Source organism: Triplophysa rosa, linkage group LG24, assembly GCF_024868665.1.
Source record: "Triplophysa rosa linkage group LG24, Trosa_1v2, whole genome shotgun sequence".
NCBI lineage: Eukaryota > Metazoa > Chordata > Actinopteri > Cypriniformes > Nemacheilidae > Triplophysa > Triplophysa rosa.
This window is the reverse complement of record NC_079913.1, coordinates 8,604,235-8,624,269: the sequence shown is the minus strand read 5'-3', so window position 1 is coordinate 8,624,269 and position 20,035 is coordinate 8,604,235. Positions and strand designations below refer to the sequence as shown.

Below are 20,035 nucleotides of genomic sequence, written 5' to 3'. Positions count from 1 at the left end.
CATGACAGAATTTTCATTTTTGGGTGGAGTATCCCTTTAAAGCTGCAATCCTTAACTTTTGCCTCTATTTGTGGGTAGTAGAAAAATATTGGCATAGCAAAAATGTAGAAAAAACTAACAATTGAAAATAATTCTTAAGCTATTTTATAAACATAAATATTAATAATATAAAATAATATATAACAGTTTTTTTTCTAAATTTTTGCTATATCACTCCATAGGACACATGTATGGTTTATTTGTCAACTACCCATATCCATTTCTATTTATAACAAAAAATTGCAGGTTACTTTATGTGCTATTTTTGTGGGTTGAAGTCAAATTACATTAAATAATCTTAGCCAACTGCTTAAATAATAAACAATTATTAAAAGCTTGCCTATGCAAATCAAGGTAAGGTAAGGAAACACATATTTATGTACTTTATGTACTTTCTCAAAAACGTTTTGTTTAATTTTAACCAAACAGGCCGCGGTACACAGCTTTATTTATTCTTCATAAAGGTACGGACCTGAAATTGAAATGCCGCTCCTGTAGATTAGAGGAAGTACGGCAAAGTAAGCTTTTCATTTATGCAAGGGTAACTTCTTACCATTACTTCTTATCCTGAGTTTACAAAAGATATCACAGCCACTTGAATGAGAAAAGAACGTTATGTTCCTTTAAGATTATGTTTTGCTAACATATTTCAAATCTGGAATAAAAACAATTTAATAAATTATGGTAAAAATTAAACAATGAAACAAAAATTTTAAAAAGTTGTTTCGCTTTTTTTTACTGTTTCTTTATGAAGTTTAACATGCTGAATATGAAAACAACTTTTTTTTATCATCGACGGTACTTACAAAAAATATATATATACTGTATATTTTCACACATTTCTAAAAATGAGTCGTCCAACACTTCAGAAGTATACATTTCATTTGATACATGAGTATACTGTACATGAGTCACCCATCATCGCTTCATTCCACCTTCCCTGTGCTACACAAATTTCTAGAAATTTCTGACAGTGACATTAGGAAAAATAAAATTTAAATATGTGAACATTTTTACAGTTTTTGTTTATTTGAAATATACTGATATATCGTAATTAATGATATGCTAAATGAAGCTAAAATATACTTTAGCGAAATTTACACTAAAACATTGATGCTAACTAAAACGATAGTTATTTTTAAACTCACATTTTTTTACATCATATTACTAAAAAATAATTATACCTTGCCTTTTGTATTGCAGTTAGGCTATTTTTATGCAAAAATACTGGCTAATTTTTACTTCGCAGCATTCCGTTATATAAGGCTATGTACATTTGCACCGAACAAGCCTGAACAAAGCTATTTGTTTTCATGTGACATTTTATATTTAGCTTATAATTAGCTTAATCTCGTTGGGCTATAGCCACCTTGCGTACTTGTGCCTCATTCCTCTTCGTTGTTCTGCATTTAATAAAATATATAAGTAAAAAAGTTTGTTTTGAAATTGACGTCTTTGTCATTTGCAAAAGGCAACAATATATTCTACAGAATAATAACCAAATAAAAGAGAGATTGTTTAGGCCTATTTAGCACTAAATAAAGGCAGGCAGTAATAATAACAAATTGTGCTATTTAGCCACCTAAAAACACCGCAAGGAAATATCTTTCACCGTGATCAACCCTATTTTCACGACAAAAAAAAATGCACATAATATTACATTGCAATATATTACGTCACGTGTCTTTACGGGATCTTAACGATCCCGGGACAAATTCCTGGACACATTTTCTGTGTATTTTCCAGGATCTCTGTGTGAAAAGGCTATAACTAGCACCACAGAATTGTACAAGAACTACAAAATAGGTCGGGCGAAACAACAATTTGTTACACTGTGTTATACCATAAAACATGGTAATGTATGCATGTTTTTGCATAAACAAAAGGACATGACTATAACTGCCATATTTAAACTTTCTGTTACATGTACAAGCTTTCTGTATCTTCTATATATGTAGTGTCTGAAGTACATGCACTCAGTCTAAAGAAATATCAAAGCTACCGCAGACCTCTTTCACGAGACCCTCGAGACCACCGAACTGCACTGCTCAGATTGCATGTGATGTCTCCTTTCTGCCCTCTGCTGTGGGAAGAAATTTCAATGAATTTCAATGAGATTTCCGTTCATTACCGCCGGCATTGTTGCGCTGACATTTTGGATCCAATGCATAATTTAAATGCTGCGTTTCAATGTTTTGGATTTACCTATTTTTAGACGGGGGCCCGCACTCTGTGTGCAGTGGGCCCTTCCACTCATTAGCGATCTGTTGCTTCCTTGCATGACTGTGTTGGCAGTCATGCATTGTTGTAGTTTTGTTGTACAACAATTATTGTGTTGCATGGTATACTTGTTTCCATCACGTGGATCTTCATTAGTGTGTGAATTCTATGTAATGGTTCCAAGCCATGTAACATTGCAGATGTTGAAAACCTTCACTTGTAGATGTCAATGAATCAACCCAAGTCTTTGTCTAATGTCAACATGCAGTGACGCATATTAAGTGAAGCATCACACAATACCCGGTTTAAAAACGCATTCCTATCTGAGAGACCAAATGAAAACCACATTGCTGATGAAAACCATCAAATGGCGTCTCTCTCCTGTAGGCTCCGGGTCAAAGTCGGACCCCAACACAGTGCTGTCAGATCCTGAGGTGGAGGTGAGGCTGGAGAGCGGTCCGGGTGCAGCGGTTCACTCTCCGCTCGCTGAACAGAACGGCTTTCTGCAGTGCCGGGTACAGGCCTTCTGCGCTGACTTCATCATGACATCACTGCGAAACCTCGCCTTCTTCCTGGAGGATGACTCCGCCTCCCAGGTCCTGCCTATGGAGATCACCATCAAAGATACACACGTGAACCTTAAGGTAGTCTTTCATAAGATGCTGCTGCCTATATTTAGAGAGCTCCAAATCTGTCACTTGCTTCTATTCGAGTTATGATCCTCCTATATGCACTAATATGTGGGTTGTAATCAGGACGATGGTCCCCGTGACAACTCATCTGAGCCAGAGGCCACGCCCATCGCCGTGCATATTCACAATCTGCTCATCCATCGTCAAGATGACGGTTCATTCAGCATTGGAGGAGGTTATTTTTAATATTTATTCTTCCTTCCTCACTCTTTCGTGAACTGTAATTGTTACTTAGCTTCTTTCCGTTCTTTGAACACCCCTGGCACATGCATGTTTTTTGAATTATTTGGAAATGGGATTAAATGCACGTTCTAAAAGAACCCTCCCCCTTTCTCCTGTTGGACAGCTGAGCGTGCTGCAGATTCAAAGCTTCAGAAGGCGGGGCCTGTGAATGACAGCAGGCTCAGTTCTGTCCCGGAAGTTCCTGTAGGTGTGGCCAGGGAGCCGAAAGCCACTCAGACTGCACCTCTGTCACCCACAAGCCCCACCCCCTCAAATAGAGAACAGGTACATAAGTTAAACATTCAGTGCTGTGTGGAGTATTTATGTGTTAGCTGGCATGATGCAAGACTGCAACTTATGTATATATAAAGCTGGCAGTTTCACTAATGTGAAAGTTTTCGCTTGTAATATCTATTCACATGTAAAAATGGCTGGTCTTAAAAGGATAGTGCACCCAAAACACTACTTACTCTCATGAAGCTTAAAATACAAATGCTTTTTTCCTCAGTGGGACATAAAAAATATATATATTTTAATGAAAGTGGATGGTGATCAACAGCTGTCAAGCTCCAAATAGGTCCACAATGATCTACTAAGGATGTATGAGCATTTGTCTCAAAGATTTTACCTTTTTTTATTGCCTTTCAGTGACATGAGGTTAACTAAATTGTCATTTTTGGGTAAACTGTCCCTTTAAGAAACTATCTGTTGCGATGCAAGAGAATGCCTGTTGTCTCTTGCTTTACTTCTAGTTCATGTATCATCAGTTAAAGAAAGAAAATATTTGTTCAACCCAACAGTGTAAGAGCATCCATACTCTCATAAACAATTCGACTGCCAAACTAATACTATTTTTTATCCACCCAGCTGCTCATAGAGGAAAATGAATGCTTGAAACTAGAGCTCTCCAAAGCCAAGATGGCACTTGCAGAAGCCCATATGGAGATGGACTCCCTCCAGCATCAAATGAAATCTCTCAAACTCACCAGCGGGGGAAGCAAAAGCTAGTGGTCGTGTGTACAGCGTGTGTACAAGAATGACACTCGCCACAGGGGGGCAGCAGAGTGCTTGGAGGGGCCTGGCGCTATAGAAAAGCCCAACTCCGCAGCCTTGGGTGAAGAGAAGAGGAGGCTGTGTGTGTTGTAAAAGAAGGCTCACCTGACTAAGGATTTAGACTTTGCGACCTGTGGCGCTGCTATACAGAAAAGTGTTCTTTACCATAGTGTACACACATAGCTTTAGTATCAAAGAAAGCCAGCGGAGTTTCGTTTTCACAGCTTACTTGTATTTTTTTGTCAGTTTCTTGTCTAAGGGGGTTGGCCGCACAGCACATGCAACTCCCTCCGAAGATATCATGGGAAAATGTAATGGAGTAGTACACACAAACTTTCTAACCATTTGCAAGCAGTGTAGGAGCACATTCCACCCTTGACCTCTGACCCCAGGACAGTCTTACGTACACAGAATCGGGGTGCGTGACGCTGAATGTCATATCTGTGGAGGAATGTCTTACAAAAACATTAATTTGCACTGATTTGATTTTCATTCAAAAGACTAAAAAGAACTTTGCTCTTAATAAATTTGTGTTTATATACAGTATGGTAATTGTGATACGCAAGAATGTTTTTTTTTAAGTGCAATTGAGGACATTTTTACATCACATTCTTATATTAGACTTAATCATTTATGTATGAAAAACACTAATGGGACTTTAGTAGAGATGCACAAGTCGTATTTTGGTACTGTGTGATAAGGATGTGTTGAGTTTTTCAGTGCAACACTTTGATATTAGTTCAGTATTTGCGACTAAATGCCCCATTCCACGTTCACCCTTCTTGCTGTTTGCTCTGCAACAGTGAAATAAGTTCAATTATTATTTCTTATTTCACAGGTGTTTTCTGATTTGATGTCACATAGTTTGAACATGAGATTTGTAAATGATGCTTTTTCATATTATTGAGCTTTGATTGCCAGCATTTCTGCACAAAAATGACAAAAAAGGACGTTGGGTAAACAGCCCAAAACAGATGCATGGTGGGAAATCACACTAAAAAGTTTGCATTAGTTCATTTTTGTTCATGGTTTTTCTTATTCAGTTATAATTTAACAGTGAAGGGCTTGTTTTGTGCGATGATATTACTCATACAGCAGCAAAAACCTCGTCCAACTTTTTCGTTTTTGTCTCACCTTACTTGTTTCTTTCTCTCACTGTTTCAGGTCCTCAATCAGATACCATAATTATTCATTTAACATGAATGTAAGCAAAGCAGTCTACAGTCTATTCAGTGGGTAGCCTATATAAGGGTAAAATTTTCTAGCCACACACATGATATCTAGGCTAAATGAGAAAAAATCTCAATTTTCATTTATATAAAATTTAATACACCGTTTACCCCTAATGTCTGAACAGTGTCCTCTACAAGTGCCTATGACTGCACGTGTTCTCCAGAGGTCCTGCTTTTTCTTAACAATTATCTCTTTTTCTTACATTTTGTCCTCTGAACGTGTAGTGCTCTTCATGCCACAAACATCCATCTGAAAATTTCCCAGATGTTTTTTTTTCTTTTAAATGGAACGCTTCATTACATATGTGTGTTTGCAGAAACTCTAAAATTGCAAATTGCTTTCTTCTGTAGTACTAGGCCAATGCCACATTAGCCCCACCGCATTATGGTATAGACACGCCCCCTTAGCGTTGAAGGTCACTCATTTTAGCACAAACGATGAACAAGCAAACTTGTGAAATTATTATTTGTTGTCTGTCAGAAGCTGCTGAAGTACTGAGACAACTGAAATAAAATGCTGAAATGATGCTGTTCTTTGTTTTGCATTTATTTAAAGGTCCAACGTGTCAATTTGTGGAGGATCTATTGACAGAAATGCAATATAATATACATACAACTATGTCTTTCATAATAAGGCCTTATGTTGTTATTACCTTAGAATGACCCTTTTCTTTCTACATACATCGCGTTGCATGGAATTCACCATGTTGTTATACAGTAGCCCTAAACAGACAAACTACAGAGTGCGTTTCTTATGCAAAGAAGCGAAAACGTAACGACGTCATAGTCCTGTGTCAGCCACCGTAGTGCTTCGTAAGGGAAGGGTGGAATGAGCCGTTGGTTGCAATTTGCAAACCCGACCGCTAGGTGCCGTTTAATTTTATAAACTGGACCTTTAATTGTAAATATAAACATATGACTTTCATAACTAGTGCCTTGTAACTAGAACAATATTTTCAGCTTTATGCATTTAAGTTTACACTTGTACAGCAAGTTTACTCAAACAAAATTATTATGGGTGGGCTCAACTCCCCAGGGTCCGGGGTATGACATTTCTACTTGCCCCGCTTTCTGATGATGTCTGATTTTATGAAGTGTGGGAATCTGTTTAACTGTTTTGACATATGTGGGTATATGGAATGAGAACAGGACTGTGTACTGTACACTGGCTTCTTGTGGTGGATGAATCACTTTTGCTAAAGATACTTAAAAAGGCACATCTCCCTTGAGTTTCCAAAAAATCCCACTTTATTTAACCTCTCTACTACATGTAGTCTCGGTTTTTCAGTTCGGTTTGGCTTCACCTCTATACAGCCTCAATCTCATCACCCTCGTGAATGATAAAGCCAACCCCAACAGGCTCCAAATGTCTGCGTGAGCTCTCGCTCTATGCATTGCCTATTAAGGCAGATGAATACTGCTCTGTTTGCTGTTCCGTGCTGGAGTTTATTCCTGGAGTTAGACATTAAATAGACACTGAACACCCGCTTGTATTGGTGTGAGTAACAGAGAAAGCTCGACACAACTGCCTCATAAGATCCGGTTGTTTCTGTTTCTTGGCAAAGCTGAAATCTACTGATTCTGTCCAACACCCAGTGCGCCTGCAGCTGCCTTTTTCTCTCTCTCTCTTACTCACTCACTCACTGACACACAAGAACATCTCTTTCATTTCTTGTGTTCCTCCTCTTCTGCTCTGCCTTTCTCTCTCGAAAACTTCACAGTTGAATGGTATAGGATACAATGCTGTGGAGCAGTTAGATATAACGGCTATTAAAAGACCTGTAGTGGTACTGTACCGTGGTATGATCAAATAAGAGTAGCCTAATATACTGTGGTATTGAATAATTTGGTTCTTAACAGACTACTATACAGTACCATGGTATTTTACGTTATTGAGTTGTATTATAAATGAGATGGAAATGTGGGTCGATAATATTGATTAGTCTTTTTTTGTATATTTTATGAAAAACAATGTCATTTTTAAAATGAGAGTTTTCAAAAGGACATGTGCAACCAAGAGAATATAATGTACAGGCAGTCTTATTATAGTAAAATTTTAGGAATCTTTTTAGTCATATATTTTTAACACAAATGGCCTACCATTGTGGTTATGGTTATTTTATGTAAGGCCAATATGTTTCATTTTCTATTTATTTATTTTTTTGTAGCCTACCTTGCTGTGCGTTAAAGGGTTTTAATGCACGACGTGGAGGCCAAGAACCACCCTCCGCGAAGTGCTTTAAAATCCTTTAATGCACAGCTAGCTGTGGATTATCCCGTTCATACCATGGTCATTTGCCAAATTAAAGCTTTTATTGTTGTTTACGGTGTCATTTTAGATCAAACAGGTGAAAATGTTATTTTGTCAGTTAATTTCAAATGTAATCAAACTGACAGGAGCTACCGGTGCGTTAAAGGGTTTTAAAGCACACCTTCCATCCAATCAGAATCGAGTATTCAAACAGATCTTGGTATAAATTAAAGTAACATAATATTTATAATAAACCCCAGAGCCACAACACTTTTTTTTGTTATGGGATGTAAACATTCCCAATAATATATATATATATTCCACGTGAGGCAAAGTGTCCCATTTTTACCCAACGTAAAGGAGCAAGGAGAACACACACACACTGCCACAGAGGAACCGAGAGAAAGAAAGACTGATTCTGGGCCGCCCTGCTGTCGGTACGGCACACACAAGCACACATTCAGAGAAAGAGCGCGCGGAGAACAGCGTGCGTACCGTGACCGAGAGCGCGAGCCCAGAGCAGCCTTTGCGCGTGATACAGCCCGCGTCTCTAGGCGACCGAACCGTCATCTTTCCGTTCGGCTCAGCTGCACCGGGACCGTGTTAAACATCCGGTGCATCATTCCATCATTGAGCTCCGGTATGGACTAACGGGTTCATTCGCTACAGCAACGGGCGGCAGAACGTCTGTTTATCGGTGACATGCCGCAGATGTCGTAAAAGGAAACCTCGCCGTTTATTTCGGAAGCTCGGGATTGTTTTTGTTTTCGTGGATTAAACTCGTGTCCGGGATGGGGAAGGAGCAGGAGCTGCTGGAAGCGGCGCGGACGGGTAATGTGGGGCTGGCGGAGAAGCTCTTGAGTGGGAAGAAAGGATTGCTGGGATCGGGCTCCGGCTCCATACCTCTGACCGGTTTACTCAGGTATGGAAACGTCGTAAGTTTGTGTATGTGTCCCCAAATGGGTTTGGATAAATGGGTTTCCGGAAAACTGAGGAGTCTGTGCTGTTTACATGAATACAGAAAAGCGATTGCAGTTGCTTGAGCAAATAATATCTCTCTCACAGACACGCACACACCCACTCCAGGCATCCCCGACCCACTGCGCCCCTCAATATACAGTACTGCTGTCGGGATGTAAGCTGCCTATACATGTGCATTTTGTTCATACACACACTGACATGTGTGAGAAAAAGTCATCACTTTTTGGGTTGGTGGCTGCGCTTTAATTGTTCAACCTGAAGTTTGGGAAGGGACGTTTTAAAAGTGAATGTGGCGGGGGCATGCCCATAGAGGAAAGCGGTCAAGAATGTGTAGTATGTGTGTGTGTTAACCCTTTGCAACACCCACCCAAAATATAGAAAGACCCTTTTTAATATCTCATTTGTTTCTCCTAAATGGCCTTGAGATTAAACGAAGAGCAGTTTGAGATGTTTCCGATGAAATCAAGATCTACCGATGTCATGGAAGTTCCAGGTGTCACAAACCCCGCTCAGATTTCCCATGATTCCAAAGTCCTATATTAACTTAAACATTTCCTATCATATATTTCTAACTAACACATATTTGAAATGTTGTTATTTTTGTTGCTCTTTTTAAAGCAAATCCCATTTTTATGACAATCCAGACACTTAAATGAAACAAAATAATCTTGGTAAAAATACAAAACGTTTTTCGTTTGTATTTGCCAGATGCTGTCACAGGTTTGTGATTGAACTTTACAAACACGCTAAAAACATTACTGAACCAGATTGATCAGTTAAAGGGATGGAAAAATCCTTTTATCATTTACTCATCCTCATGTCTGAACCTGTGACTTTCTTCTCCAAAAGATTTTTTTTAGAATGTTGGTGACCAAACAAGATTGGCCCTCATTGATTTCCACTGCATGGACACAAAATCTTTTGTGTTCCACAGAAGAAAGAATCATACACACGTTTTGACTGACATGATGGAGAGAAAAATGATAACAGACTGATGACTGTCCCTTTAATTGATGGTTAATCAGTTAATTAAATCAGCCAATTAAACCCGGTTGCCTTGTAAGTGTTTCATCTCAGCTCAAACTTTATCTCTCTACTAGCTTTAATGTCACTATGTGACAGCCGCTTCTCGCATAACTGGTGTGTGTCTCTCTCGAATTGCTCATTGTCATGTGTTTGATCAGCTGTGTGCGTGTGTTTACAGTTCTTGATGTCTCACGTTTATGAACTCAGGAAGTATGACGAATGTTCCACGCCACATCAGTCTATAAAATGACAAGCGTACATAGGGGAGCGTATGCTTCAGGAATGGCCGGGCAGGGATGGGGGAAGGGCACCTGGGAACTGCTCGCCTGCTCGCGAGCTCGTGAGACAGCAGAAAAGCCAATCGAGCAGAGAATGAAAGTGTGTGTGGCATCAGGCACGGCGCTTGTTAAAACCGCTGATTATTTCTGCAGAGTTCAATCGATGGCTCTGAGTGTTGCTGTCTGGACAAAAGATCCCTGTCCCGGGCATTTCTACGGTGATAATGACATAACCAGACATTGTTGTCTGGTCTTTGTTCTTTTTTGTTGGTGGACACATTGTGGTTAGCTTGGTTTTGCATGATGGGAAGTGCGTTTCTTTTATTGGGTCAGAACTGTTGGCCAGAGGGATGGGGCAGTACAGTGCAGTACAGTACAGTAGGAGGTCTGTCTCAGTCCATCTGTCCACAATGCTGGAAGTTTTGTCTCATCGGTCGCAGTGAGTTAAGAGGGCATCGCCTGAGGAGGGTTCACATGGTTTTATCTAAAAATAGGGTCGGGTGTATGACAGGTCAGAGGTCATATAAAGAATTTCAGGAATGTGATTATAAGACTGGTTGTCTCATGTAATAGTTGAGGCAAAAATAGAAATGATTTCCCGTATCCTGCTTTGATTTTTAGTGAATTGCAAAAATTTAGTTTTTGGAAGGATTGTTACCTAAGCTTTGAACTATACATTTTCTGAGAATGTACAGTATTTATTACCAATATATTGAATCATTTGTTTATATTTTACTAAACCCCTGATGATAGATTCCAGATATCGGAAAAATATCAGTCTGCACGTTTATATTTTAAGAGTTGAAAATTCATGCGTTATGCATGTGACAAAAAGGGTTGCACGTTTTTGAGAGACAACGTACTTTGTAGGATTTATGTGAATTAAAATGTGCAAACCAGAAGCAGTACCCAACAAATGGAGAAGGAATGGCTCTTTATAGAAATTTAATTTTCATGTGCCCATTTATGAGGAATATGGACCGTATGTGACATTCCGTTATGAACGAGACAATTTACCTGGCTATGGAAAACTACGCTTTAAAAAAAATCAATAAAAGAGACTTCACATGGATATTTAATCCACCATCTGAGCGATCAGTGGTGAAAACCCCTTGGTAAAAACTTTTTAATTCTAAGGTTGACATTTGCATGGATTTGCCCAAAGGTTCACTTAAACACAAAATACATAAAAGTATACAAAAAGTCAATTTAACATGCACTATAATAAATAATGACTAAGCTTCGATTAAGCTATTTCCAGCAATACACATTGACCTCTCACACACTTACACAGTGTTGCAAAGGGGGATAGGGCCCACCGCTACTACAATCAATGTGTTGTGCCCTCGTCGTGTTAATGGATTAGCCCATCAATAAAAACACAGTATGATTGCTTTATTAGCCCGGCAACACATGACTTTAAATGAAAGGACATTCATACACCCAGTGTTTAATATGATCATGACAAACTAGATTACACAGCCATTATTTGTCTCATTTAATAAAGTGTCTGAGTCATGAGTGAGACTTGTGTTGGATTGGATTAGGTCTCAATGTTTGTTTGCTGTGTTTTACTAATACGTCACTTACTGGCACTGAGTGATTCAGTGAGGAAATTGTGAAATTTAGGATGCTGGTTGTGATACAAGCAAGATGGGAGGATCCGTTGAGTGATTGCCTTGTTGTCTAATTTGATTGGACGGTGAGCTTGTCAGTCATACATGCGTTGATGTATTGTGTTATCACTGGAGCCTAAAATTAAGGTGCCGTAGAAACTGTTATACATCACAAAATTCCATTACATTTTTTATTATGGCATATTGTTTACATTTCCTGTGTCCTGTTCTTTGCTTATTTTAATGAACACTGATACACAAGCACATGCTTTTTGTTATAGTCGTACTCTGTTCACACAGAAATTTAGTTTTGTTTATTTAGGAAAAATATAAATGTAATGTATTCACTCAGAATAAATGCAACTTAAAACCGAAAACAAACGAATGGCATAAAAAGCACAAACATACCAATTTTGTCCCACATACCAATTTTGTTCATTTTTCAATATTCTCTGCAGCCTGTGTTGAGTCATAGAGCATCTTTCTCTCCTGAGATGTTGGAAAAATGTATGACTAGTCAGGATGTTTAAGACAACTTGTTGACAAATCACTCTTAAAGGGATAGTTCACCCCCCGAAAAAAATCTGTGTATGACTATTCTGTGCCACACAAAAAGATATTTTGAGAAATGGTGAAAGTCAATATGGTGCCGTGTTGTTTGGTTACCAATGTTCTGTGGAATATCTTCTTTTAAGTTCTGCAAAAGAAAGAAAGTCACACGGGTTTAGAATGACATGAGAGTCAGCAAAATGATAAAAAGAATGGTTATACGAAGCTACGCATGGGTAGAATTATACTATTATATTTTAATGTTCATCTGTGTTTTTTTTGTTAAATTTAAGAACCTCTTCCTCCTGATAATAAGTTGAAGAGACTTGTTGGAATCTGTTTTCTCTCCGTCACTCTCTGGGGCTGTGTCATAGTCTTGCAGTTTATGAAAATAAACATTCAACACTTTTACCCCCATCTTATCAGGCACCAAAACAGACCACGGTGCCGTGCGGCATGCAGCGCAGTGTCGTTTAGAGCTGTAAACACTTCACTGTGTCAGAGTGTGTACTAAGAACACGGACAGTTCCAAACCTTCTGGTCTGGAGAGCAGCCGTCAGCTAGTGTGGGGGAGCTGGCTCAGATAGTGGAGAAGAGGACGTTTAAATGTCACCATTCATTAAGTGAGAAGTGGACAGAGGTGGTGTAGTCGGGGTCAAAGGTCAGAGTGTGGGGAATGTTCTGTTCATGTGTGGAGGTTGTTTGTCTCAGACACATTTTGGCTGTCTGTGCTTCTAAGTGCACAATCGTGTGTGACTGTCTATAAATCACCCTATGATAGATAGTCAAAAAATGACCCTTTTAAGAAAATTTAATTTTACACAGTGACTCAGCATGGGAACCAGACAGTGGCAAAAGCCAGACTTTCGACCTTCAGCATTAAGTCTGGTCCAATTCTTTTTTCTTTCTTGGCAAGAAACAGCCACTTAAGGCCTCTACTATAAAGCAAGAAACCCAAGTTTGTTTTGTTTTTATGTAATGTTTAGAGCAAGTCACTACCAATAATAGACTGTTAAGCAATAAAGCGCTAGCTGAATTAAATATCTGTCAGCAGTCTCTGCAAGTGGTTGTACAGACAACATATTTTTTTCACAGACATATGGTAACTGTAAAAATAAACCTGTATGCATTTCTGCTTTTGTTTACTTGCTACTTAGAAGCTCAGACATAAGCTTTCAAATAACTTTCAAAGACGCATTGTAACAAAACTTGCACACCTGCAAAAATAGTCATTACTTCTTCCTCATTATAGCAACCCGTCACCTCATAAACACAATTTTGTTTTCAAACGTGTCAGAGTTTACAGTGGTTCGGGAAGGACGATATCTTCACTGTCATGTTCTGGCTCAGTACAGATACCTGATCAAAGATCAGAAGTACTCGGAGTAGGTGTACTATGCAGTTGCATTTTAGGGCAACATTTTTAATTGAATTTTATAGATTTTTATAGATAGAAGTAAATAGATGAAACAAATTGAAAAAGATGCCTATTATTAATAGGGTTGGGTATCGTTTAAATTTTATTGATTCTGATTCTGATTCTGCTTATCGATTTCCATTCTTATCGATTCCCAGTTTCGATTCCACAGTTGAAGTAAAACATTTAGATATATCATCCTGTATGGATTGACTGTTTTCAAAATATATACATGTATTTATGAGCACCGTTTTGTGTATATATACCCATAGCAACCATGTTTTGTATGGTTAATTACAATTTGTATTACTGTCGTTAAACTACATCATGGTTAAACTGTATTTACTATAATGAAACTGGTAAATTTGTGGTTCCTGTACTTTACTGCAAATACTATAGTTAAACTATGCTTACTATAGTAAAAAAATATGGTTAATTTTCATAAGTTTTTTTTGGAGATATCAGCAGTTCACAAGTTAACACATGCACATTTCTGAAAATATGTACACAGGAATTGATAAGAGGAATTGAAATTGTAATTTCAAGTATCCGATTCCTTTAGATTCCGATCCGATGCCTAACACCGTGTCTACACCGGATGCGACAGGCATGACAACCTGCTTTTCTTAATGGGTTTGTCGCAGTGTGCCGCATCCAGTGTGGACAAAATGTAAAATTATAATGGGTTTTAATGTGTTTCTAATATCTTTTGTCATGTTGCGTCGCGCCGGTCGCGTCCGGAGTTGACACAGTGTTACCTTTCGATTCTGGTTCCGAATTGGAATTGGTTTTTTGATTCCCAACCATAATTATTAATTTAATAAAGTTTAATAAAATTTAAAAGTAGGGCTATCATAATGCTAGATTTTATTGTGGCCAAAACAACTCACTATAAAGTTAATATGATATAAATGATTTCTATAAATGTATTTTGCATTTTCTCTTTTATTTTTGTGGCTTTTAATGTTAAATGGATGCAAAATCCCCATCTACTATGTTAAAATGGCAACCAGATACTGTATCTGTTTTATGTATATCACAAATATAATCATATTTGTAGGATTAACATTATTTAAATAATCACGGTTATTAATATCACGGTAGTTGTCAATACAAGGGTTCAATTCAGCGGTTATTGACGTTATAGACATCCCTATTATATCGAATATACTGTATATAATGCTTTTTTTTTCAAATAGCGATCAGTGTATTTACTCAATTCATTATTCGTAGCATGTTTGCTAAAAGTGTCAATTTACAGTATATACTTTTGTTTTTAAACAAAACAAAAAACAGTTATTGAGCTAGTACACAAAAAATCAGTGTTCAGAGCTTATGATAACGATTTATAATTTGAAGTATGATTTCATAGGAAATGTAAGTTTAACATCATTTGGCTGCATCCCATGTGTAGAAAACTCCGCAATTTATTTTCAATTTCATGCTTTAAACAGAGAGGGCGATAAGTTATAGATTGCAGCTTTAACAGATTAAAAGGTTTTTTTTATTCCATTTCCTAGACCAGTTTAGCTCATTGTCCTCAAATTGTGGCTTGACTTGTCGTGGCTAACTGTACTGTGGAGTAAACCCATCTGTTTTGGTGCGGCCTTTTGATGAGTTTAGCTTTCTGTAATGCTCCTGTCTGTGAATGTTCTACTCCTCTGAGCGTGCTTGCCCTTTGTCTGAAAAGCTGTCATAAATCAACCTCTCAGCCCCTCATCCTTTAGTTTATCGTAGCTTATGACTCGCTGTTTTCTGCGCTGATAAATGGCCTTCACAGTGCTGTTTGGATGAGGGTTTAAAGGCATTAGAGCTTGGGTGGCTCGGCTCCCCCTCAAGCACATGACCAGTCATTAGATTAGCTTGTTTTATGGACATTTTAAAAATGTCCCCCCCATGTATGAGTGTGTGTTTAAGCCTATCCTGAGCCTTGTGGGCTGCCTGCCCAAGTCCTCTACCAGTGTAACCTACATACCTGGCATGTTTAACATTCCCAAATCACAGGATCATATTAATAAGCTTACAAGTTTATCTAAGGATGTTTTGGTGTTTTTCAAGGAGCTCAAAAGTATGCAAAAATGACCTTTGACCATTTGTTAAACACTTATTGACCTTTTTGCATTGAAAAACATTTTGTACTATGTGCATGCTCATGTGATTGTCTTAAAAAGAAGTCTTCTCAAAAATGAGTACCCATTATCAAAAATGGGACCTACACCAGCCAAAAAACAACCATTAAAATTAATTGAAGCGCCTATGTTCTTGTTGTACACACATCCCAAAGTTCTCTGTTGACCTTAGAGGTCTAATTAAATCCTTCAGCCAGACGCCACGATGAACGAATAGAGATGTTCCCTCTCTTCCCCTGTATCTTGTCTTTTACAAATCCCCTCTCTTTATCTTTCAATCCTTCTCTTCCTTCCAATATTCTCTTCCTTCCTGAATCAGCTTTACAGCTATATTGTTCGTAGCAGGGCCTGCATTGTAGTATTGATCAGTTTCTCTTTTTCTTTCTCGTGATCGAACCCGAGACTCAGCTTACAGTCCCATTAGAGGCATGGTCAGCATTGCCTGGCAAACAGCAGATGAAGACAAGAGGTGCCAAGAGAGCTGGATTTACTCCATTTTTATCTCTATCACTCTTTTCCCCCTTCTTGCCTGATATATAAACACATTAAATCTAAATGTGGAATGTCATTTCGCCAACCCAAATCAAAAGAGACGGCTGAGATATGTATTTGTAAATATTTTTAATATTTTTAAGCACATTAAGGTTAAGAAATGTGACCACTGTTTTTTTCCAAACAATGAAAGTGAATGGTGACTGAGGCTGTCAGTCACTAATGTTATGCCTTTTTGTTATGCTTTTGTGTTTTGTTAAAGAAAGTCAAACAGAGTAAACTACAGTACACCATATTTGTAAACTATCCCTTTAATGTTTTTCTGCGTTGTAACATTATTTTAAAAACGTCTTATACAAACAGTACTACGGTTTTACTATGATGTGCAAAACATGAAACGCCAACAAATCACTGACTTAACAATATAATAAAATAGAACTTAAAAAATATTATTACAAGTTTTTTAGAAACGATTTTCTGCCTTGGTTTCTCTTCTCATGTGTGACTAGAGATATTCTAACCTCGAAGCCTTTGCACAAACATTCATTAATAGCTAGGAGAAATAGGCTAAAGGGGGTCGCACACCGGACGTAGAAGCGCTGACGCTGACGCAGCTTCGCGTCTAGGACAACTCTGTTATTAATGTGGTAGAATCGAGAGATTTCTGTATTAATGTGCTGTTTTTCCATTATTCCCAAACAGATTAATGCATCTGGCAGTTTATGGAGAAGTCAGTTTGTACATTAAAGATGATTTTCTGTCAACATCTAATTTAATGTTAAATTATGCGAGTGGCACGCTGCGCAGCTCGGCGCTTCCGCGTCCGGTGTGCGACCCCCTTAATGCTTCGAAAATGCAAATACAAATTTAATTGTCATGAAAATACTGCCACAATACAAGGTACATCCATATGATTACCAAAATACAGGGTCCATTGTTGTTGTGCCAAACATGACTTTTATTTTATATTGGCTTTTATTGTGTAGTGAAACACAAGACAGACCATTTTTGTGAGGTTTAGTCTTTCACACGTGTCAGTGATGAAGTGAGATGGACATTCTGGCGGAAGAATTTTTCAGTCCATGAGTAAAATCCATTTAAACTTGAGTTAACACCAACTCACTGAGTTAACTCGATTAGCATTGAGTTAGCTCTCTGCGTATGTGCGGTGTGTGGAAATCGCAGAGTCATGTGTTTAAACGGATGTATCTCCACTTCACAGCTTGTCCTGTGTACATTATGTAGCCTTGGTTTGTGAACAGCTAGATGATCTCCCAGCGATAGATGTGATGGTGTTCTGGTGTGTGTGTGAAATGACAGTCAATGTCCCTTGATGCTGTTTCCTTGCAGATAAGCTGGCCTGTCTCAGAGACACACAGAAACTGATAAAGATTGTGCAATATGGAAAGCTCTCTTTCTCTCTTCATCTGTACGATGGGTAAATTTGTTATTGCGTTATGTGTAGAGAAACCAGACTGATGTGGGTTATTTTGTGTGTATTCACTGTTTCACCAGCTTTCTCCCAAGCTTAAAAACGATCCTATTTATCGAGTTTATTAAAGTCCCAGTGAAATTAAAAATGACAATTCTTATTTTTTCATGAAATATTGCAGCGTTTAAGGTAAAAAGCTTATCAATGTGGGTCATTTTCTTTTTAAAATTCATGTACCCTCATAATCTTCAGTTAAAATCTGAAAATGCACTTCCGCCCCGAAATGACTATCCATCTCAAATGACGTGAACTAGACGGCTTGGGCGGAGCATCCGTTAACTCCTCCCCTTCAACTGTCAGTCTCTTGCCAGTTTCATTTCAAAATGCAACGCCTGTTTTTACACATCCAATCAATTCGCAGGGAAAAACGCAAGCCACGCCCACTAATTTTCTCCTTTGAAATTCCTTTTCACCCGGAAATGTGTCAGAATACGGAAATAAAACCAATTGCAACTTCCGGTTCACGGGGACTTTAATGTCTCTTAAAGGAGCAATGTGGAGATTTTAGCAACAGCTAGTGGTGAGGTTGCGAATTGCAAGCAACCGCTCAGTCCACCCCTCCCTTTCGAAGCACTACGGCAGCTGACACAGGACAAAGATGTTGTCGCATTTTTGCTTCTTTGCCGAAGGAGATAATGTATTTACGAAATGCGCTCTGTAGAGCAGTTTGTACGTTTAGGGTAACTGTAGAAACAACATGGCGAATTCCATGTAAGGGGACCCGAGGTGTTTGCAGATAGAACTAACTCATTTTAAGGTAATAAAAACACAACGCTTCATTATGTAAGGTCTTTATGCACCTTTGAAGACATAGTTATTAGTTATGTATATTATATTGCATTTCTGTCAATAGATCCTCCAAAAAATTACAATGTTCTTAAATTCTTCTTTATTTGCAAGTCGCTTTGAATAAAAGCATCTGTTAAATGAATTAATGTCAATGCAAAAACAGCTATTAGCAGCACAACTCCACAAGTCATTTTAAAACTGAAAAGACTGGTTTTAATCAATGTTTCAATATTTGTGGTTTTCCTTCATTCAATGTCACCTTATGGATTTATCAACCTTGTGTATCCAGGAATACATTTAATGTTTAATTATAACTAGTGTGTGAGAGGAAAAACACATTGCTTGGTTATATGCCTGCTATTTTCTGTGTGTATAAATTTGTGTGTCTCTAGACAGACGTTTACTCCAAGGTCATAGTTGCTGCTGGAGTCAGAGAGTACGCAGAGAAAAGACTCATGGGAAAATCTGAATGTTCCGTGTGATTTGTGAGAAAACCTCTATATTGAGAATGTATCTGTATTTCTGCTTTATTTATGTAGTGCTTTGTTTTGGCAGATTGTGGTGCATAAATGTTTCCGGGATTGTCGCATTGATGGCATAGGATAATAACATAATAAAACTTGTTTTCAAAGAATATATCTTTGTATTGCCCCATTCAAGCATAAAACCTCACCAAATGTTCTTCGAGTTATGTTGAAAATAAGAAAATAATCTGGACAGTGGGTTAGGAAAACAAAAATGAATTCAAGATATATTCACTGAAAACAAATCTTAAGATCTCACACAATTTTGCAAGTAAATTTATCTTGTTTTAAAGATGTTTAGGTATTTTTACTGGACAGCTAGACAAAATACCCAGTCCACATTTTACTCGAGTAGCGGAAGAGAAATGACTCTTTAAACATTGTGAAATATTCATGGCCCTCAGAGCATTTTTCCTTTTAAAGCAATTTGATAGTGGTTCAATGCATAAGTGAAACAGACGCTAGTGTGAGAAACGTCCCACAATCCTCCAAATGTGCTTGATTCAGCTCAGTCTGTTTTGATCACACTGAGAATGGAGATCATTTGATAGGGAGGAGCTGCAAAGGTAAATAATACTCTTGTCTCTGTTTTTTTGTCTGGCTTTCTCTCGTCTTTGTTTTTCTCTTTGTAGGTGTGTGAGTGTGTGTGTTGGAAGGGAAAGGAAGGGAACCTCCACTGACTCAGCCAGCCGGTGCTATGATCCCTGAAATAGGGCACAGCTGGAAGTGTAGGGTGTGTTTTAGTGAGACAGATTGAGTATTTCTAGACATGATTCTGACCATTTTAGAGAGGGAGCTCCTCTGTCAGACTGAAGCGCATGCAGGCACACAAACCCCTCTGCTGTCTGAGAGAAATCAGCTCTGATTGTATTTAGACACGGAACTAACTTATTTGTCGAATCTCTGCTGCTGGTTGTGGAAGATGAAATCTGATTTATGAAACTGGTTTATTGATCGAACAAGAGAGAGAGTTGTTGCAAATTGGGTGCTTTAAAAATAACCTTTGCCTTGTTGTTATTCTTTTTCTTCAGGT

General features: G+C 38.1%; 2 protein-coding genes across 8 annotated transcripts in view; both read left to right on the top strand.

Annotated features, from left to right (window-relative positions):
* Positions 1-5,981, top strand: part of bltp3b (bridge-like lipid transfer protein family member 3B) — a 29,146-nt gene extending 23,165 nt beyond the window's left edge. For all 3 annotated transcript variants that reach the window (XM_057323733.1, XM_057323732.1, XM_057323731.1), the window contains 4 exons: positions 2,647-2,903; positions 3,015-3,126; positions 3,298-3,458; positions 4,041-5,981. In XM_057323733.1, the coding sequence (XP_057179716.1) occupies positions 2,647-2,903; positions 3,015-3,126; positions 3,298-3,458; positions 4,041-4,181 (671 nt within the window). In that variant the 3' untranslated portion in view covers positions 4,182-5,981. The remainder of the gene's footprint in view (positions 1-2,646; positions 2,904-3,014; positions 3,127-3,297; positions 3,459-4,040) is intronic.
* Positions 5,982-8,123: 2,142 nt separating this feature from the next.
* anks1b (ankyrin repeat and sterile alpha motif domain containing 1B) overlaps positions 8,124-20,035 on the top strand; it is a 164,681-nt gene continuing 152,769 nt past the window's right edge. For 2 of the 5 annotated variants that reach the window (XM_057324674.1, XM_057324673.1), the window contains exon 1: positions 8,124-8,631. In XM_057324674.1, the coding sequence (XP_057180657.1) occupies positions 8,501-8,631 (131 nt within the window). In that variant the 5' untranslated portion in view covers positions 8,124-8,500. The remainder of the gene's footprint in view (positions 8,632-20,035) is intronic. The other 3 variants (XM_057324671.1, XM_057324672.1, XM_057324670.1) reach the window with 2 other exon arrangements.